Below are 22590 nucleotides of genomic sequence, written 5' to 3'. Positions count from 1 at the left end.
ACATTGTACATATTTTAAATATTTTCTTTTCGATATCATACAGAAGGGTTTCTAGAAGTCGTTAGAAATAACGTTAAACCAATAATTATATGAGAATTCCCCTTGAAGTGTAAGCTAGCCTACATAGTTGCATATCGCATGTATCTTCGATTCCATGATTCGCGTCAGTTTCGAGTAGTTGGATTGTTACGGTATGGCTGATGTCGGTCTAAGTTTAGATGACATAATTAAAAAATCAAAATCATCAGGAATGAGAAGCAGAGGTGGAAGGTGAGACAATTTTAAAAAATTAGTAATAAATTTGACTCTATTGTGACTACTATATTATCGATTTCTTCATAACCTTAAAAAAATGAGTTTGCATTTATCAAAAAGAAAATTTCGTTTTTAAAACATTATCTGGCAACCATTTTCAAAATTTTCGTTTTATGCATAATGTTGTTTTTTTCATCAATTTTTCTGTTATTTTATTGGTTCGACAGATTTATTTCATAATTTGTGATTAATGAAAAAATACATTTTAAGTTGGAAGCTTTTCTGTAGTGTTGTCAGGAATGATTAAAAATTTGTATTGTCTTTTTACAGACATTGTAAATAATTGTTATTTATATATATTTTCTCATTATTTCGTTTCAAAAGCATACATAGCAATTACTATTTACTATAAAACAATGTTGTAATATGATTACCTTTGTTTATTGATATCTAACCTTAATCTGTATAATTATTAGTATTTCAGTATGACATTGTATTAAGCTTTATTCTTAGAAATGCATTACAGAAATTAAATATGATGAGCATGAAAATTAACTGTCATTTTCCCATGTTCTATATAATATCCGAAGAGGTATTAATAAGGGTGCACGTGCTAATGGTTCACTGAGAGGACGAGGTTCACAAGTTATTACTGATGCACGATTTAAAATTATACAAAAGAATCGAGAGAAACTTACAGATGCAAGAGATAAACTTGCAGAAATTGCCAAACAAAGTGATGCCAGATTAAAATTGGATAAAATTCGTGCATCACAATTTAAGAAAATAAAAGCACAGTTATCTGGGATATCTCAAAAAACAGGTCGTAATGGAAGACTGTCTTTATCAACTAATAAAGTGCCTCCAATTATGCCACACACAGTAGCACCAAATATTCCAAACAATTATATGCCACCATCCACTAGGGCAGTGGGTTATAGGTCACATCCAATTGCAGAAACTCATTACATGGGAGATATGAACATGGATTTTATTGATGGTAAAAAGAAAATTGGTATACATATTTAATTTGGTTTGTAGCGATCGACACGCAGGATTATTTAATGTCTTTCTGTATTTTAGATTATATGATGGAATCAGCACCTTTAAGAAGAACAGTAAGTAACGAATATGCTCCTACACCACCTCCACCTCCTCCAGCTTTCAGTATTAAACCTACATCTTCATACACATGGGTAAAACCAACAAGCAGTAACGTAATAAGAATTGTACCTTCTCGTAAACCTGACGATGATCGAGAACGTGAAAGAGCAAGAGATTATAAAGTTATTGCACGTTTTCCAATGGTAATTGCCGTTACATACACTGTTGTTTGTCATGTTAGTTCTTTAATTTTGAACTTTTAAATTATTCGTAATTAATGATTTCAGACAAAACCTGCTTCTCCCTCATATAAGGAAGATTGGAGTTTCGGTACAAAATCAAGGTATATTTTTTTTATTGATTTTGTTCAAATTTATTGTAACAAATAAAATTTGTTACATATAATATTTGACTTATTGTTACTTTTACAGAACTATATTAGCAGAAGATGCAACAGATTCAAAGTACTATGATTCAAGAAGTCATAGAGATATTGGAGTAAAATCAAGACTAGATTCAGTTCCGAGTAAATCGCGTAATATAGGTGTTTTACCTCGATCCAAAACAAGCTCCACTTCGTCGTCACAATCAACCGGTTATCGGATTGTAGTATCAAATTTACAAGCAAATGTCACTCAAGAAGATATCAAGGTATAATCAAGTCAGGAGCATTAAGCGTATTTAATTGTAGCTCAACTAAAGAAGAAATATTCGTATATTACAGGAATTATTTGAGGACGTAGGAGAATTATTAGTATCCAGACTAGTACGACCAGGTACAGCAGAAGTAATTTATAAAACATTAAAGGATGCTACTAAAGCTGTTGAAACTTATCATAATAGACAATTAGATGGACACCCTATGAAGTGTCTTCTTGTAAATCCACGACCAAAAAATAATCCAACTGGACCAGCCGTTAGGTCTCTTACAGAGTAAGTATAATATTTTATTGTTATGACGAAATACTATTATGGTAAAAGAAGATTGAGTGCGAGGCTTTGTCATATTTTATTATGACCACGAAGTTTGTGTAACGAATAAATATTTCCATTTTTATGTACTCTTATAGATCCAGAAGAAGTGTTAGTTCAAGTTATGTACAACCAAGTTTAGGAGCAGTACACCGTGCATTGTTCGATGATTCTTAATCAAATATATTTCAATTTTAATCATAAAATGCCATATATAATGGCGAAAGTTTTTATTCTAAATATTTTTAAAAGAGAAGGAAATAGAAAAGGAATCAAGAGATTAAAAGATGTGAACAGACTGTACACATCTGGAGAAAGGAGTCCTGATTGGAAATTGTATTTATAAAATTTCATGTATCTTATTTTTAATCTATATTACAATTGAACGAAATTAGCTCAATAGCAAATGAATTGAATGTTGTTATAAAAAACAGATACAAGAATGCTTATTGTATATTTAATATAGTCAAATAAAACAACAAGCATTTAGGAATTTTTAATACTTCGTTGTCAATGAGATTCGAGAATCGAAGAAAAATGTTCGCATTAGATTGGAATTAAAGTGTAAAAAGTATATACTCGTTCTTCAGAGTATTTTATAAAGTAACGTAATGATAAATAAAAGGATAACAAGGCTATTTACAGGATGCTGTAGAGAAAGGAATTAGATGTTATCGCGATAGAATATGCTGACTATGATGGTTTTATTTACTTGGTATAATAAGACGATCACAATATTGTAATTTATAGCTATGAAATATAAAAGCTAATACTCTGTACATGCTATTAATGAAATGTACTATTGTGAATTCTCTTGGAAATAGATATTAAATTATGGGAGGAAGTTGGAGCAAGTATTTGGAATAGTTGAGAATTATAATTCGGCATAGTAAATGGCACATAAATAATTTTATTCCTGGTTACAACTACAATTTCTAAAGAAAAACGAACTCGCGAGGCACGACTCGACTTATCTTACTCATAGATCTCTTGCAGATATTATTGAATATATTAAAGTTATGTACCTTGGTTACCCACACACATTCACATGAAAAAACATATACAATTAAGATACAAAATACAATAAAAAATTAATGTCAAATAGTTTAATATCTAGTACAGACGTTACTCACAATCGCTTCTCTTAGATATTCACAAGGTAGCACTGATTATCAATACTGAATAATTATTTCGGAAATAATTTAAATCATGTTCTAAGTATTTATTTGACATTAAATACTTAAAAAATTCGCAACTTAATCTCATTTGACTATATCTTACGTATAAAAGTTTCTTTTTCGTTTAAAGGTATCGCGTATGTGAATATTTTAACTTCTACGATAATTACTTGTTTTAGACCTATTTGGCAATCGAAGAACTTCTGCGTAAGACATTTCTAAACGTTTTAATCGAGCAACATCTTCAGACGCGGTGCTCGGTTTATAGTTTCTGTACTCAAAACTGCTATTCTGTTGATCGTTCTGGTTCTGTATGTACACGTTATTTGACTGTCTTCCGTAATTGGGCGATTCTTTAATTTTACTCGCATAACTGTATCCATTACAGACGAGACTACCATTTTGATTGGCGATTGTGAAAGGTCTGAACTTCTTCTTTCCACCGCTGTTCGACTTTGGCGGCACGTACCTCGGGTTTGTCGTCGGAATCGTATCAGGCGTCGCTGGTCTCTCGTTATACGACAATTTTCTATTAGTATTTTTTCTTGTGGCTTTCTTTTTATAATTAAGCGCTATAGAAACCGTATGATTCGTGTCTCGAATAATATCGTTTCTAATTTTTGCCTGCGCAATCGTACTTGTCTCGGTATTTTGTTCTTCTTTAACTTCGTTCGATGAGGCAGGCAATTGTACTCTGTAAGGCGGCTCAGATACTGCGGAGGAGAACATGGACGAAGTGACGCTCTGGTTGTCGTCCGTAGTCTCGCTTGGAACTTCCTCTTGGAGTGGAATCGGCGATTGCTGTTGAGAAGCTGTCGTAGTCGTAGAATCATCGAGCAACGGTAATTTTTCCCCTTCGTCTTTGGCTTCCGCCGCTCGTTTAAGGACGCTGAATATCTCGCTAAATAATTGTCTATATTCTGGTGTTTTCCTAAATCTACTCTCGAACGGGCTATTATCGTCATAAATGCTGAACTTGCAATCTTCTCCGTCCGCGATAGAACAAAGGAAGGAGCCGGGCCTTCCTTCCGTTTGCGTCGCTTTATTGCTCGTCTCGTCCGAGAATCCAGAAGACGAAGTCTCGGCTTCGGAGAAGTCTGTAGGTGTAGCCGAGAGTATTTTCTTACCGCATACTTCAGTTTTGGCACGTGTAGCGTTTCCACTGGCAGGTTTCGTCGGTTCTTGTTGAATCTCCGTTTCCAACGTCGGAGCATGGAAGTTGTTAAATTCGCCCGACATCTCCAGTTCTTCTTGCAACGACATAGGCGTTGGCACGCTGTCCTTTCGTCGAAGAGCCGAGCGTCTTTGAACTTCTAACAAAGCTTGGTACTTTTCTACTAGCTCTCTGTAGGGATTCTTCAAGTCGTTTTGTCCTTCGAGTTCGTTCGTATCCTGAAAGCAAAATATAGTCGCTTTATACGTAGGAATTTCGTGGCAGTGTCATAAATCTACAGGATCAATGCAAAGTAAAATTATGAAAAATATCACACGTAACGAAATATGTAGTGGGTAACCATATTTAACTCTAAAATTTTGTTCCTCCAAAACTAAAACTTGACTTTGACATATAGTAAATTAAAATAATGTTTTATTGGCTTGTAGGAAAAACTGAAATCAGCATGAAGAAAATATAGTGCAAGTTCGTTTACATCGACGAAATTGTAATAGTATCTAATTAAGAACTTTAACTGAGCTTCTTATTTAAACTAGCGTTGAGCGTTAATGGCATGATAAGATGTGAACAGTAGGAGCATCCTTTCCAACATTATTATGTTTTTAAGAGGAAATGCTTTGCGAAATATAGCCTCATGCGAATATAAACTTATTAATCGAACGAAAAATCATAGATTTATACGAACGACCTATGTGAAACTTGTATGAACCAACTTGCCCCCCAATAGTTTCATATAAACATGGTTGTATTGCACTAAAAAGAAAAAGCATTTACATCATTTAAAAATGCAAGGATTCTTGGATGCATGGTACAGGAAACGCCAGATTTATAGGATGTTAAATAAAAACAACGATATTTGTTGTAAAAATATATTTTATTTAATATCATATAAATCTGGCACTTACATTGTACAATGTAATTTTAACAAATAACAAGTCGACTAGATATGCTAACAAATTGGTTCATGCTCAAAGTTGAACTAACAACTTTAGAAAGTTAATGCGGCGAAGCAAACTTAACTGTAAAACAAAAATAAATAAATAAATAATAAGCAACATCACCAAATCCGACCTATTCGAATTTCATACGATAACTAATTGCACATGGAAACAACTTATTCGCTAATTCGTTAATTTAACACAGTCTTTTTACTCTTTGGAAATTAAACTGTTTCTCCTCTTTTCTTTTTAAAGATATCCCTTTTTAAAGATATGTGTAATATCTACCTATTCCGGGGATACTAACTAGTTTCCTCATCTATTAATATTTTACACGTGCGAAAACATTTTTTCATTGATACGTGGCATTTTTCTATCATCCTAGTATACTAGTAATCATCCTAGAGCCATGCTTTAATACTATCCTTGCTAACTTACGATATTAAATTCGTTATAGTTAGATTCGTAGTAATGTAAGTGCTCAGTTATAATTGTCATCATGCTCTTTACCTACACCATTTTCAATCAGCCTTATTAAAGAAGTCTAATAACTTTGTTATCTAACTTCAAACTTTTTCTGTACCTATCAATTTCATCTCGAAATTTGTTAAATAATGGTACAAAACTAGGAACGGTCTAATCACAAGCCGCAAACATCTACAAGCTAGAAACTACAGAAAACTACAAAAATAAAAGTAAAACTTGCTTAATTACAGTAGTCACCGGTATAAGGATAAATATTATACTCTGACTTTAATCATAGTAGAACGAAAGACTTGATAACGAAAAATTTCACGAGTTTTGAATTAAATATCGGAATTTGATCAAAGCTAATGGCATTTTCGATTATAGTTAGTAGTACGATACGTTTGTAGTTAAAAAATTGATAAAGATTTAAGCTAAATTTAGCTTTGATACGTAATTTTTGTCAAGTAGATGGTCTTTCGATAACACGTCATCTAACATGTAAAATACTCGTTGCATCGAGTCTGTCTGACTTTCAATTATTTACTGTTGTCTGTACGCGCTTTCTATGGTTTAAAGTAGCTTATTACTACTTTTCGATGGCAACACCTTTCTTAAAATGAAAATTGGTATTCGGAACGGTTTCAATAACAATGGCATAACGCACTCGTTTTTTATGTACCATATCGTATGAAAGAAAACAAAAATTAACGACGGTGTTTTCCATATACACGCGAAAGTTGTCCACAACAGCATACGAAATTCTTTATTCTCTTTATTTGCCTTGGATTTCTTAATCTTTGTTGGAAGTGTCTCCTAAAGCAAATAAAATTAAATTACTTTTGAATCTACTCGCGTAACTAAGAAGCTCTTACTAGATATATAGTGAAAAACAGAGGTATTGGCATGGACCAAAATTTCCTATAAAATATGGTATAAATTATAAGACAATTATACTATCGATTTAAAATCATATCGTCGGGATATTATTTTGCGGGACGTACAAAATGTACGAAATAAATATTGCTTAGAAAGGAGAGTAAAACAATGTAATACAAGCAAAGTCAGAGGGCAAAAAAAAAAACAGAAAACATTTCATGCACACACATTGTCTGATACAGCAAACATTGCACAAATGAATATGAAGAAGGTACCTCGGTAACAGATACGGTGTCACGTTGAGTGTCACTTATGAGTGATTCAGCCATGCCAATGTCATCGTACTCTTCCTGGTTCAACATTATAGAGAGTTCGTCGTGTGTTTTAGATTCCATTCCGCGTAAACATCGTCCACATAGTTGGCCTCGTCTGTAAAAAGATGACAATTTTTCATTACTGAAATCGTGCCAGTGATGTTTCCCTGAATCCGTACAACAATCGATAGGTAGAGTAAATAAAAAATAATTTACGATCGCGTACGTCATAGTTGTGCACGTTAAATGGTTAATAAAATAAGGAACGTGTTAAAATATTCAAATACTTTTGAATATAAGATGTCTTGGATAGGGGGAAAAATAATGTGAAAGATTCATTAATACCGGAAATATTTTACAAAGAATTTTACGATTCCTATCACTTGGAAACTTTAGGAAATTTCAATGGAAAAAGTTTTTCTATAACACCCACCTAACTTCTTCGAGCGTGTTTATTTCTTCTTGAAGATTTTTTACGTCTTGTGCTTTACCCCGCAAAACGTTCAACTGTTCTTCTAATGTAGTATTTTCCTGCAATACAGTAGTTAATTGTTGTTCGAGCTCAGCGACTTTCTTTTGCTCCCTTGTTCTTTGACTTCGCGCTTCCTGCACCTGCCTCAGCAATTCGGTAACTTCTTCGTCGTTTGTTGAAACTGTTGTATGAAATTGTCGAACGTTCGAGTCAATGATAGCTTCTTGGAAAGGTCTTTGGCCACGTGAGGCAGCGCTCTGAAAAATATTTCCACGTTTCAATTTCATAAATACCTACTGCGCTCCTTTATGTCGATTCTAGTACCTGCAATAATATCTATAATAACAGTTCTATGGTATATTAACAATATGTACTATCCTTGGTAATTTATCGCAAACTATAAATAACTGTACTTGGAGTATTAAAATTTATCTTCAACGATATCGCATAGCTTTCAAAGAGGCTTGTAATTCTTCTGCGAATAACAAAAGTTTTGCCAATACAATTTTTTGCTAACTAAACGCTGAAACTGATAACTTAGCAAACGATAAACTGATAACTTAGCAAACACGAAGCTGGCACCTTGCTGGGGGTAGCCACCCACATGCTATATTTATTTTTATTTTATTTTGTTTATTACCAATGAGATATAATACTTTACCAAATGTCCTTCAGGACAAATTGTAAAAACCAAAATAAAACAAAAAAAAAAAAGTTATTTTACACAAAAGATATAACTTGGAAAAAACGAAATTGACACCCCGCTGGGGGTACCCACCCACATGCTATATTTATTTTTATTTTATTTTTTTATTTACCAATGAGAACACTTTACCAAATGTCCTTCAGAACAAATTGTAAAAACCAAAATAAAATAAAAAAAATAAAAAAAACAGGATAGAAATTTCATCGGTAAATCGAACGACGTTTCAACGATGGAATTGAAATTTTACCGTTTACAGCTTAGTACGAAATACAAAACAACCGATAATTATAGAACGTATCTGAGATGGTGCAAAATGAATTCTATGAATATTAATAACCTGTTGTATGCTGCCACCCTGCATGGCCGGCGCTTTCCATAAAAAGGTCTGTGTTTGTGCGGTATTCGTCGATTGACTCGCAGTCTGTTGCCGAAGTATACTTTCATGTTGCTCGTTTATCTCGTCGATTTTCTTCTGGAATTCCTCGCACCGAGTTTCCAAGCTCTCGATCGTCAAACACTGGCTGTTAACAAATTACGAGAAGCGTTTATTAATTACATAACATTCGACCAAGTTACACGCCGCATACGTATTTCTTGCTTCTGATATTGATAATTTACACACGTATCTTTGTAATTAAATAATTATAATGAATTGTTTTATTAAAAACATGCCATTCTAATAATATTTGATAATTCGATAGTTCTAACGATAGTCGATTAATTAGTTGAATATTTTTAAAGGGAAACTTCTCTAAAAGTAAGTAAATGAAAGGAAATTGAGTAACAGTAAATTTTCATACCTTTTGATTAGCTTTTTGTCACTTGTGTTCTCAATCACGAGACGGTGATTTGCACGTTCCAAATCCTGGATGCTGACTTCGAGTTGCTCATAAATTTTCAATCGTGAGTCGTTTACCTCCCTCAAAGCAGCTGTTTGTTTTTTCATATACTAGAGAAGCATATTTCAATGTAAATAAATGGCCCTCGCGATTAGCATAAATTCTCGACAACGTGGCAAATATTGAAAAGTTACCTCTATTTCTTGTGCTTGTTCCTCAACGGTGGACTGGTGTGTTTTGATAATGTTTTCTAATTCCTTGTTCCGTTCTAAAAGTGTTTTGCCGAGTTCTGCAGCCAATTGCAAGTCTGAAATAAATTCCCAATTAGAGATTTCTCGGAAATTTCACGTAAAACTTTTATATTATGTATAGATAACAGATTTTTATGCATTTGTAGGATATTTAAGGATTAAAAAAATTCGCTTTTCCAATTATATTTTACGGATAATCATATTTGAACGGTACGAGAAATTTAATAAAAAAAAAAAAAAAAAAAAAAGAAAAGAAAATGCAGACTCTTTTCATATCTGCGATTATACGAATTTATACGTACATTAACGCGCGTTCAAATAAAACGAATCGTTATACAGCGAATATCTGGAAAATTTCTCCCACATCCATTAAACATGATTTTACACACATTCCATGTAATATTCCCAACGATCATTAAAAAGACAAACGTTTCTTCTCTTAATCTACCAGTATACTCCACTGTATCAATTCATTTGGAAACTTATAAAAGAATAAATGGAATAAGCAACTAATTTCATTGTCTTTGAAAGGTTTCCCGCTAATAGCGATCGGTGATCGCACATCACAATTATTACGTGTATAATATCTTATGGTATAATATAGTAGTATAATATAAAAAACGACAATTATTGTTGATATAAATAACAGTTACGTCCGAGACATTGAATTTCTTGATTTCACCTGTGGCAAAAATTTGCCTCTGCCCGATGATAATAATAATAAAAGTATCATGCGCGTGCAAACGTCGTTAATTTACGCGTATGTAATTAATTACAATAGGATCGATCATAACAGCGATCCGATCTATATAATTAAGCTCCGACCGAGCTCCTCTCGCTTGTTAACGATGACAAAACGATCGCGTGACAAAAGATCGAGCCTGGAGTTTCGAACGATTCGAAGCGATTGTAAATCGAAAGGATAACGCCGTGGATGTTCCGTACAGTTGAACTTGACGGCGAGTGTTCTGCTTCGTTGCATTTCCTCGATCTAAAACTGACGACCTCCAGCGAGCCTAAAGGCAAGGAACAAACGGCGTTCTAGCTAGGGCTAAGGACCTTCGTGGCGAGGAAACCAGCCAACTACCGTTTTTTCCTTCCCATCCTCCGCTGTCATTAATGTCTCCCGATTCACTTGAACAACGTACAACGACAAATGCCATTCTCTTCCCCTTTTTCCTAATTCGCACACGCTTTACACGCGTAATGGGAAATCTCACGACGATAATTGTAGCTGTAATGTGACGCTGCTTATTTTTTATTGCACCTTGTAATTTTGCGTTATTGTTGCGCTTCCATCTTTGCGAACATTACAAATTATTCGTGTTCGTAAACTATGTAATTCGTATTTGATGCAAGTTTTTATAACATGAATATTTCATTCGAATTGGTCTTGTTTAAAAATTGTTCAAGCCCATGGAGAGAAGATGATAGAAAAAATCTACGTGTTTGCTCAAGGACGTATAGATCATTTGTTCCATTCATCCAGTGGACATAAATCGCGATACGAACTTTTGCAGAATTCAGTAAAACCGGTGATTTTATTTACATTTTATTTATTCGAACGAAATTTTAATTAATGCCCGAGTAATTGAACTTTGTTCACTGAATTCTCTTATCTAAATTGTAAACACCTATTATGCGTATAAAAAATAATAGGCGGGAAAATTCGCGAACTCTTATTGTACGAACTCCAGTTATGTGAACTGCTTGTCCTGACGGAAGGGTTCAGACGAATGGAATTCTTCTGTATTCCGCACAAGTTTATACCGCACTTTGACATGCGCTATGTAAATAAAATAAGTGATTGATACCTGTTATCAAGTTTTTAAGACAACACCGAGATACGTTACTCTGCTATTTGATTTCGAAAACATTTTACGAAATTTGGATAATACCACTGGATTACGTACCTGATAAAAGTTCACATCTGTAAATTTTCTTTTTCAAAAACGAATTAAAACATAGTTTGCGAACATAGATAATTCATGGTACAAGGTAAGTGGCAATCACTTTGAAAGAAGAGATATATCGTGTACACATCGTTAGCACTGTCATTGACGCGATATCTTATTCGTAAATGACGAAACGGTTTGACTGTATAGCGGATGGATATTTTAGAATTCGTTTTTAACGAGCATGCTGTCACGTTTGACTCGAAAGTTCTGACATTGGATAGAAAAAACGTAGTTTTCCGTTATTCCCGCACTTCCGCAAATTCGTCTCCCTAAACTCATTCAGAATCGATTCGCCGCGCAAACGCTCCAACACAAGGCCACTGTTCCAAGAACTTTGACATCACGAAAATGATTTTCCATTTTAATATACCTTGCGGATTTTCAAGATACGACAGCTCGATGGAGTAATCCCAAAAATCGAAGGAATTCAGCGACGTTTGCGAATCGCAGACTGCGTTATGTCTGCTCATCTTTCCAAGCTGCAGGATCCTGAAAGATGACCCGAACTTCCACTTTTTCTCCTAACACTTGTAACTCGCTAAACGTTCTTCAACGTCACTTTCAACGTATCTTGCTAACTGCTCCTCAACATGCACCGAACGAAGAGGATTTTTACTCGGACCATCCAGATGATAGGATTCGCGAACGAACGTTCCACGCGGAGGAGTCGGGTTATCGACCACAACCGGTTCCAACGAAGGTAGCCGGTCTTCTGTGAATTGCTAGGTAGCCGAGGAACGTATGCAGCCTAAACGTCGAATGCCCATCCACTGCTAACTTGCCTCCCTCTCTTCACCTTTATTCCCCTATCCCCTCTCTACCCAGTCCTCTCGCCAGCTCTTTCCTTCCCTTCTCCCTCTCTCTTGTTCTTTTTCACCTGGTGCAATTCCCTTCTGGCGATGGCGAGCATCTTTCCTCAGGTACTGCCTCCCTCGGGTACTCTCACTCCGCGTGGCCACCTCTTTTTCCTTTCCCTTCTTCCCATTCCGTAAACGCGTATCTGTTTCTCTACCGGGTATACACCTCTTGATACACGTGCAAACTGTCCCACTTACGCTACCTTTACTTCAAACGATCAACGTCCATCACGGCATTGTTATTTGGGCACACAGATATTTCGTTTATCGGCCAGGTTTCCATCTCGACTCTGATCATCGCGGAAACGCGCTATGTAAGTAGGCGATTGAAATTTTCCGCAATTCGGGAAATTTCGAGAACGGTGGCCGCCTGAATAAATGAAATTGAATATCGAAATTATGTAAACGTATCTTTTTCGTTACGAGGTAGCGCGGTAATTAGTGGCATTTTCGTGTTAAGAAAGAAGAATTCCACTTGTGTTGAGATTTTTGCTTTTCGGTGAACTTTGAATCTTTTCCGAGGTATACTTACGTGACCAATTCGCATAAATATTTGATCAAGGAAACGAGCAAAGTATCAAATATCAGATAATCAACGGCATCCTCGTTTTAATCGGAGTGTACAGCGCGATTCAAAGACCGCAAACGAATCGGTAGAAGAGCAACTCCGTAGCCGTACGAAGGCTAAGCGGAAAAGCGTAAAATTAAGCATCGAACACGTGGCGCGTTACACAATGAATCGCGGGAAGACGGTCGAGTCGCATCTCGTTTGATCGCGAGACGCGAAATCTCTTGGCCGGCAGTCGTGGAAACCACTTGCTCGTGGTATTTCGATTTAAATAACCCCTGGTGACCTCGAGCCCGCCGCTGAATCGATTCTCCTGCCGAATACTTTCTCCTGGGAATGCCTCGCGAAACATTATTAATCTCTTCATCGGCCGAAATAAAAGAAAGGAGGCTATTGTTGGCGTGGACCTGAGAGCCTCGCGGAAGGCGTAGCAACCGCAGCACAGGTGCACCTATACGTGTGCAGAGCGGCGACCTTTCCAGAGCACGGAGGAATACAGCGTGGCGCGTGAAACCGCTTTCAACATATTACCCATATTAACTAGAGTATGTACGTCAGCTGACTGGACCATTATCGCTCTACCACGCCCTGTACGCGAGTATGCCGCGTGTACAGCCAAGTTTTATAAAGCAAGAACAAAGCACGTGGCATGGCTTGCTGTAAAATGTAATTTCACACTTGGGTTTAGCGGGCGGCGGGCACGAGTGTGGGAAATAGTCGGCGGATACAGGTCAAACCGTATATCAACGATCTCCAACGATTTTCATGCCTCCTCTATCTCTCTTATTTTATCACGTGCTTTTCAAATTTAAGCGCGCCGCGTTTTTCGTTACGCTCCGCTTTATTCCCTTTTGTTTCGATAATATTTAACTCTTCTATTCCTACGAGCACCCACAGCTGCCACCTTTGACTTATCCTGTAACAAAAGCCTATTTACGGCTTGCCTGCAGGTGCTTATGGGAATCGAAGGGTTAAACGAAAGTACGTATTCCAGTCGTATTTCACGAAACTAATCGCGCGTTGCTGCGAAACTATTCTATTTTCACTTATTGTTCAAATAGGGCGACGCGTAAAAAATTTGCCATTGGCTTGAACGAATCATGCGCTCCTCTTTCCCATCATTGTGCCGAACAGGGCATAAAGCACACACGCGACATTCTAAGACTATTTCTCTCGAAGATGCTCGCACCGTAAATTCCACAGGTCTCCGTTCTTCTGGATATCGTTGTTTATTTTCGCGTACGTTCGCAGGTGCGTGCAATTTGAGCAAAACTCGAGAGAAACAGTCTCTTTCACTCTGCGATTCTTTTTACAGCAACGCGACCTTCGCGGACGAAATTTTTCGCGAAGAATGTCTGATAAAAACAGATATCGTGAAATTCATTCGACGTATAAATCTGTATCTGTAAACAGATACAGTTGCTTGTAAGATATAACTCTCGAATTAAAAATTTAAGCATTTAATTTTCAACGTGAGTATTCATTTTTTTAAGACGGTAATTTTTAACCCTTTACTCTAATAATCGAAGCAAGATCAAATAGACGCGTGATTTAATTTCTCATATAAATAACATCGTAGTATTCACGTAATTATGGTAATTATGCGACGTTATACGTTTAAAACACGATATATACGGACGCGTGTAATTTTTGTGAAATTCAAATAATAATTATTATACGGTACCTTCATTCATCATTAACTGCAAACTTGTCCCTTACAAAAAGTTGGTTCAACAGGTTTAACGACTTATTAAATGTAGTATCTGCTTCCACTTTCTACATTCTATATACATATATTACCATCATTATCTTCCTGCATTCGGTTCTTCTAACGCGAGCATCTGAGATACCTTCACCTTTGCTTAGGAGGCAAGAAAAAGCAATAACAGAAAATTATTTTATTCGAAGGGGCAAATATCCTGGTGAACGAAGATTTCTATTTGCATTTTATTCTAATTTCTCTTCTGGCATGATTAACAAAAAATAAGACGTTTCAAATTTCAATTACTCGTCTCTGTACGAGCTGTGAAATTATTAGACACGTGCAAGAAGGAGCAGTCCGAACGGGTCTTCCGTGATTAAGAGAATAAATTATTTCGATTACTTGGATAGCAGCTTCGGCGTGAAATCAAAGAAGGAAAAAGGAAAAGAAGGTAATCTAACGCTTCATTCATAAACGAGGCGCGAGAGCGTTGTACCTATTCTCCGAGAAATCTCTTCTTCTCACGAGCCAGAAATTATAAAAACAATGCGTAATAATGCACGATCTTATCTAATGTAACCCGTCAAAAACCTAAATAATTCGAGACAAGCGGTATACGTAAGCAACTTACATGCACGTATACGATACGTGTGAAGAAAGCTCGGTCGAAAGCAAATAATGAAAGTCAGCAGAAAGCAGAAGAGCCTGTTTCGTCGTTTCGATGGACACGCGACAATCCTTCGAGTCGTAAGCATAATGGCGAAAACGATACCTATCTTAATTGCAGTCGATTAATATCCGGAAGCAGAGCGAACGCCAATAGAGATACGTGTAATAAGTTTATAAGGCTTTATTAACGCACTGTATCTAACGAGATAATCCGCGGGATATCTTATTTGGCTTCTGACACGTTGTTTCCTTCAAAATCAACCAATCGCTGCTTTGATTGGTATAATATAAAGTTGTTGTTGACATTGGAATTGATACCGTGTATACGATATTCGATATTCGAACTGTTACTGTTGATAACGTTTTAAAAGCCACAGACTACGGGTTCTTCGACTGTTTTTGTTTTTTTTTTTTTTTTTATTATTATATAGGTTTAAAGAGATTACCAGATTCGCAACAAGATACAGAACAAGAATAGAAACGCACCCGAATCAGCTGGCAGCTGAAACGTGCAACACAACAAATATCGCAAGAAGACTAAAAAGGAAACACCCAATAGACCTCATAAAAGATATAACTTAGAAAAAACGAAGCTGGCACCCCACTGGGGGTAGCCACCCACATGCTATATTTATTTTTTATTTTATTTTTTTTCTTCACCAACAAGATATAACACTTTACCAAATGTCCACAAGGACAAATTGTAAAATAACCAAAATAAAATAAAATAAAAAAAAAATATATATAGGTTTAATCATTACTTAAATAGGAGGCCTCCCCCAAACAAACAAGTGGGGAGATGACGACGGGGGGGGTGTCTTGGCAGTTATTTCGCAAGAGACCCCGGGGCACCCCTACCAACCGTCTGGGGGACCACCGTGGAGTTTTGGTCGGTAAGAGTCCGACACTACTCGGTTGTTGCTACCGCAAAACCGAGTGTCCATGAGGATTTCTCTACGTATAAAAAAAAAAAAAAGGTTTAATCATTACTGGTTAATAGTTAACGCAGTATTGTTGATTAATAAAAGAGTCGAATTTTACAAATTACTGGACGTTTTGAGAATCATTCCCGGTTGAAAAATTGTTACTCGGTCCGAATATTTGAATATCGAGCTGTTTGAAACTTTATGGAATATCTATTCCATCGCTACCTGCACTCGATTGGAAATCATTAATCCGAAAGGGGACAAGCCGAGAGAAACATGAATACGCGGTAACTCGCTTTCAAACTATGTGCAAATTTATGCGCATTAATTCGAATCGATAAAACGCGGCTTTACAACACTACGCTTCTGGTACTTTCATAAAACCGCGCATTAGCGTTTCGCGCCTAAGCTTGCTGCAATAACATTAACATCCTCGAACCTTATTGACATAGTAAAAGACTGGTTGAGGTGTTGTTACGGTACTGAAAATGATTTGAAAAGAAAAGCATACCGATAATAAATTCTTTCATATATATATATATGCTGTTCGTTCTTAAGAAACTCTTTTAGTGAGAGAAAAACACGATTCGCTGTAAATTGAACGCAAAGAACGCAGCGGGATTGAACTGCGGAATTAATGAGTCGAACCGCTATGACAGATGTTCTATATGATTTAGTTTGTCGTGGCGACTGATGGAACTGGAAAGGAATGTCGCGTTACACGTTTGAAGATTATGCAAGAGCGTGAGAAATGACTAAATAATACCAACTGTCGTAACTTAATGATGTATATAAAAAGAATAAAAGATCAGGAAAAATCTATAACGATACAAATGTTTGTTATATTTTCGTTTGTTTAATCATATTCGTGAAAAATAAGAAAGCACGTAAGTATATCTGCGATCTAGCAACGAGACAAAGCATTCAAGAATATAATTATTATCAATTCAGCGTTTCAACAATCGAATTCGATAAGAGATCTTGACTCACCACAAACGTGAGCAACTATTTATTAAAGTCTATCAGCGTATCGTTTTAATTACGAATTATGAAAAAAAAATCCTATTAGAGGTATTTAACTGTATCTAATTATATAGGTATAATCGGAATTCGTATCTTCGAGTGATCGATCTACCGACAATGTAACCATGTAGGGATGTAGCAAATGCAAAAACATTCCATTTTCTAATGGTTTACGACGATGTAATTACACCTTCGAAAGCGTGTTTCTTATGTGTACGTGCATGTACGTACACACACGGACACGCAAATGTGGATGATAATTTAGGAAGAAGCTTGTTCATGCACCTAGCGAACGGCGTTACGTGAAAATTACTGTCCTGACGATAAATACTGAATGGCTAGTTTCACATCCTTAGGGCTTCGGTGTCTCAAGAAACTTCCGTACTAGAAACGGATATTTTATTTGTCAAGTTTCATGCGAATTTAATTAAAGACAATGGATAATTTCGAAGAAAATTACATTCTACGCGGTGGAATAATGCTGGACCCATCTATCGAAAATGAATCTGTGGAAATTACGTTGGACGTTAGACATCGGAGAAAAAAATTTGAGTGAAAAAATTAATTGAACACTTGGAACGACAAACAATGTAAGTACCGTCAGAAAATAAAGATTTCTAATAGATGTGCGTTTATAATATTTATTCCCAAATGCTGCGGATTTTCAGTGATCAGCACATTTACAAAATTTAATTAAATCTACTTCTCTCATAAAAGATATATCTTAGAAAAACGAAGCTGGCACCCCGCTGGGGGTAGCCACCCACATGCTATATTTATTTTTATTTTTTTTTTTTTTTTCACCAATAAGATATAACACTTTACCAAATGTCCATAAGAACAAATTGTAAAAAACCAAAATAAAATAAAAAAAAAAAAATCTACTTCTCTACACGCTGTACCTTTTTTTTTTTACTTTCACAAGTAACATTCAATGTTAATCTCCAAAGACGAGCATCGAGTCTATATTAGGCACTTTGCGTTTTTCATCGACGTTTAAGGAGATCAGCGAGGAATATTGTATTCCAAAACGCTAGAACAATACGATACGGGAAAATACTTGCATTGTTTTAGAAAGGAAAATATAAATAATTATGCCAAACAGTTTTTGCTTTAGTGGTTACGCTAATTGAATGAGTCGAGTTCTTTAAGTGAGGAGAACGGATGCACGTGTCTATTGCGGTAAAAGTGTTTTCAGCACGAATTCACATGTTTCTTCAAACACTTTTAATTTTTCTGAATACACACAGTTTCGTTATTCTTTCTGTTCCTCTGCTTGTTAATTTTGACAAGTTGCATTTTCCGTAGAAATAGTTTGTTACCGAAAGTTGGCATTACCAAAAGAAAAATACCGCAAGTACCGTTTTGTTCATACAGAGGTTCAAGGATGAAGAATTTCGATAGTTTACATACAATTTACGTATGTTGTATGAACTGGCGAGTGGAATACGAAACGAATTTATCGTGCTATTCGGCATTCGTGCACGTAGCTTACATACGTGCGAATCTTTTTATTATACATGTCATGTGGATCATGTTTATTTCAATAGGACAGATTTTTTCTTGTGAAAAATTTATGTCACATAGTATTTTTGTAATACAGAGAATAGACCAACGAGCAGCTTCGGTATTCTGTATTGATACAAAATTATAACAATGTTCTGTAATGTCAGCTTTTAATGTTTTTAGTTTAGTTTTCTTAGTGAGTTTATACGAACTTTTTAGCAAAATTTTCAGTCTTCGCTTCGAACAACTAAATATGCTGAACACACGAGTTTCCTGTAATGTAAAGAAACATTGCATAAATAACGACTTAGGAAATCAAAGGTAAGCGATAAAACAAAAGTGCAAGGCCCGGGAAGTGACTTTCTGAATAACAATCTGAATAACTGTCGAACTCGTACGCGAGTGAAAAGTCAGACAAAAATGTCAAAGCGAAAAGGAAGATTATTTTTCAGAACTTATTAATACATCACAGTAGGTTATCTCTTACAACGTTTATTATATTTTCTAGCAAAATAAATATTCCACGATCGACTTAAAAACAAATTCTTATAAAATCAAATTATTATCAAAATTCTATTTGATTGCTATTAAATTTGCCTTGTACCAATGCTGAATATGCAGAAACATCTGGTCAATAAAACCAGACAGCCCGAAGCTGTAAAAAGGCCATTCTCGCGTAATGGACCTTTAAATACAGATATCCCCATTGAGTTGTTATTTACATAGGAAGAGTGGAAGGTACAAGATTTAGAATCCAGAGAGTCTCTTCCACTAATGCGAGCCAACCCTAATTTTAATTCTACCAAAACGTGTTAAACCGTAGTCGAAAATAAGAGAATCTCGGCAATAGTTTGCCTAAGTTTAAGAAAAATCAACGAGAGGTAACAATTAAACAACTGGTCATGCTATGGCCGATGCTTCCTTCAACTGCGTTGGGTAAGTCTAACAGATGTTGGGCTAGAAGAGAGGGTAGGTAACTTACCGTTACCTACGACAATGTAGTCCCTTGTGAGTACGGTATTCAAATACTTTCTAGAATCTTCAATTCGGTGCTTGTACTATTACCTATTCTTTCTTACCTAGCTTTCTTACCTAGCTGTCGTACCTAGCTGTCGTACCTAGCTGTCGTACCTAGCTTTCTTACCTAGCTTTCTTACCTAGCTGTCTTACCTAGCTTCCTTACCTAGCTGTCTTACCTAGCTTTCTTACCTAGCTTTCTTACCTAGCTGTCGTACCTAACTGTCGTACCTAGCTTTCTTCTATTTTATTATATATCAATCTATATAAAAAATTTTACAGTGTTTCAAATTCTGAATGAAAAAGACTCCTATTTTCTTATTCAGTACCACTATTTATTATCATAAATAATTTCCTAACTTTTATAATCATATATGTATTGAGAACTCTGTACACCTGTCGCGGATTCTTCGCTGCAAATCAAATTGACAAACTAAATGGAATGACGCTGAGGCAGATGTAAACTGAAAGTTTCACAGCGAGACTAATACAGTTTATGACGAATCCAGGAGAACCACGAATATATATAAGTATTTGAAAATTAACCTAAAATGCTTGTATCGAATATAGAAAATTAATTTTTATTTGATTAACCTGATATTGCATTGCTGCATAATTTCTGTCTACTGAGTTACCATTAAGAGAAAAGTGGTGAAAGACATTAGACTATCGTTAACGTCTTAGGAGCTGCCTGTTTTTCCCTGTATCGTTCGACTGCAGACGAATCAACTCTCACGATACAAGTATTAATTAGAAAATGAAAAGTACTTTGGCGTTATGGTCCACCTTTTGTCTCGATACATCACGATTCAGCTGGAGGCTACTCTCTGGAAAGTATACATTGTTCGTGGTTCTTCGTGATCGTTCCTTATTGTTTCGTTCAAGTACGTTCGCACCTAAATCCTCTGGCGATGCGATCGTTCATTCGTGAAGAACAAATTATTTCGATTGGAAGATTGGTCGTCTATTTGAAATGGAAACTGAAAGCGAATCTTCTTGAACTTTGTACCCTCAGCTACCACTCATTTTTGAGCATTTTGAAATAATATTTGAGGAATAATATGAAGGATTTTTTTTTTTTATTTTATTTTGGTTTTTTACAATTTGTCCTTATGGACATTTGGTAAAGTGTTATATCCTATTGGTGAAAAAAAAAAAAAATAAAATAAAAATAAATATAGCATGTGGGTGGCTACCCCCAGCGGGGTGCCAGCTTCGTTTTTTCTAAGTTATATCTTTTATGTAATATGAAGGATGAAATAAAATCTTTTAAATTTCATTCATTAAACATTTTTCGTCTACTACATTTTCTTGTGTAGGTTCTAACGCTTTAAAACTATAGTTTGGCCCAATTACATGGGACATTCTGTGTAACGCGAGTTATACGCTTGATGTAGGTCGTGCCTGTTCGATTCGAGATAGAAAATTGCAAATGCAACGAAGCGTCAAAGCACAAATGTAAGTTTTTCTTAACTTTCATTCTTTTTAATTACTATCGTATAAAACTGTAATTATCTTTCTTATAGACGTTTTCAAAGCTAGATAACGCAAATTAAACAGAAATTAAGGTATGATTGAATTTAACTGAAGAAGCAATACATTTTGAACTTACGCAATACTCACAAGGAAGTACAATACGGAAGAAAGAGTTTGACCGATTGTAACCAGCACAGTGAATAATGCAACATTTGTTTCCTTACTATAAAAAGTAATCGATTTTGTTACAACATATGATAGTATCAAAATAACGTCTTTTTTTTTTTTTTAGTTTATTTTGGTTTTTACAATTTGTCCTGAAGGACATTTGGTAAAGTGTTATATCTCATTGGTAATAAACAAAATAAAATAAAAATAAATATAGCATGTGGGTGGCTACCCCCAGTGGGGTGCCAACTTCGTGTTTGCTAAGTTATATCTTTTGTGTAAAATAACGTTTTTTTTTTTTAATTTTATTTTGGTTTTTACAATTTGTCCTGAAGGACATTTGAAAAAGTGTTATATCTGATTGGTAAATAAAAAATAAAATAAAATAAATATAGCATGTGGGTGGCTACCCCCAGCGAGGTGCCAACTTCGTGTTTGCTAAGTTATATCTTTTGTGTAAAATAACGTTTTTTTTTTTTTAATTTTATTTTGGTTTTTACAATTTGTCCTGAAGGACATTTGGAAGTGTTATATCTGATTGGTAAATAAAAAATAAAATAAAATAAATATAGCATGTAGGTGGCTACCCCCAACGGGGTGCCAGCTTCGTGTTTTCTAAGTTATATCTTTTAAGTTAAAATAACGTAAATGTGAAATTTGAGCAGCTGCGTAATTTTAAGATAATCCGAAGAGTAATCGTAAAAGAAGTGAAAGCTTTCACTCTTTTAGTATATTTTTAACATAAAGCTTAGTTTTTAAAACAAAAGGTCTATTATTTAATAAATAACAAATTAATCAACGTTGACAATTTAAAGTGGCTAAATAATACCACAGAAGTAAAAAATAATTTTTCAAATATAAGAGCTTATATAACGTATGTAACAATAGAAAATATCTAACGTTCCCGTAGAAATTTAGGAAGATAATAAAATTCATTTCCTGATTTCGTTACGTAAATAACGATAATACTTAACGAACGTCAATATATCGCTTCTCTGTCGTTGATATATTATTCAATGAATAACTTTGTATTGTACTAGCATTGTACTATACCTTACCCCTCCGTCTATCTACTTGCTCTCTATTTCTTATGGATTTTTAATTACCACTTGACGCAACGAATAATGCATTATACCGTGTAGGCGATCGATATAATGGGAATTTCCTTAAAAG

At 35.3% G+C, this 22590-nt stretch overlaps 2 protein-coding genes across 5 annotated transcripts in view; one reads left to right on the top strand and one right to left on the bottom strand.

The window, feature by feature from the left end:
- The first annotated feature begins 114 nt into the window (after nt 1–114).
- LOC132904830 (polymerase delta-interacting protein 3-like) lies at nt 115–2831 on the top strand. Of its 2 annotated transcripts, none has more exons than XM_060955591.1 (7): nt 115–270; nt 846–1270; nt 1339–1562; nt 1647–1702; nt 1791–2010; nt 2084–2292; nt 2430–2831. In XM_060955591.1, the coding sequence occupies exons 1-7, from the start codon at nt 194–196 to the stop codon at nt 2506–2508; spliced, it is 1290 nt and encodes a 429-aa protein (XP_060811574.1). In that variant the 5' UTR covers nt 115–193; the 3' UTR covers nt 2509–2831. The 2 variants fall into 2 exon arrangements, with proteins under 2 accessions (XP_060811574.1, XP_060811575.1); XM_060955592.1 differs by having other exon boundaries at nt 116–270; nt 846–1255.
- A 390-nt stretch (nt 2832–3221) lies between these two features.
- Nucleotides 3222–22590, bottom strand: part of LOC132904818 (cerebellar degeneration-related protein 2) — a 56852-nt gene continuing 37483 nt past the window's right edge. For 2 of the 3 annotated variants that reach the window (XM_060955567.1, XM_060955566.1), the window contains exons 2-7: nt 9491–9603; nt 9258–9406; nt 8795–8978; nt 7713–8008; nt 7241–7394; nt 3222–4901 (exon numbers count right to left, since the gene is read on the bottom strand). In XM_060955567.1, coding sequence (XP_060811550.1) covers nt 3660–4901; nt 7241–7394; nt 7713–8008; nt 8795–8978; nt 9258–9406; nt 9491–9603 — 2138 coding nt within the window. In that variant the 3' untranslated portion in view covers nt 3222–3659. Of the gene's footprint in view, nt 4902–7240; nt 7395–7712; nt 8009–8794; nt 8979–9257; nt 9407–9490; nt 9604–11875; nt 12130–22590 lie in introns of those variants that run through there. The other variant, XM_060955565.1, reaches the window with a different exon arrangement.

Source organism: Bombus pascuorum, chromosome 3 (genome assembly GCF_905332965.1).
Source record: "Bombus pascuorum chromosome 3, iyBomPasc1.1, whole genome shotgun sequence".
Lineage (NCBI taxonomy): Eukaryota > Metazoa > Arthropoda > Insecta > Hymenoptera > Apidae > Bombus > Bombus pascuorum.
Note: the sequence above shows the minus strand (reverse complement) of the source record. Positions and strands in the feature narration are given on the sequence as shown.

Bases quoted from the DNA above. Each gene is read 5' to 3' on its own strand.
- LOC132904830 (XM_060955591.1), top strand. From the start codon at position 194: ATGGCTGATGTCGGTCTAAGTTTAGATGACATAATTAAAAAATCAAAA. The intron at 1,703-1,790 runs GTATATTTTTTT...TTACTTTTACAG, and splicing joins AGTTTCGGTACAAAATCAAG to AACTATATTAGCAGAAGATG. The intron at 2,011-2,083 runs GTATAATCAAGT...CGTATATTACAG, and splicing joins TCACTCAAGAAGATATCAAG to GAATTATTTGAGGACGTAGG.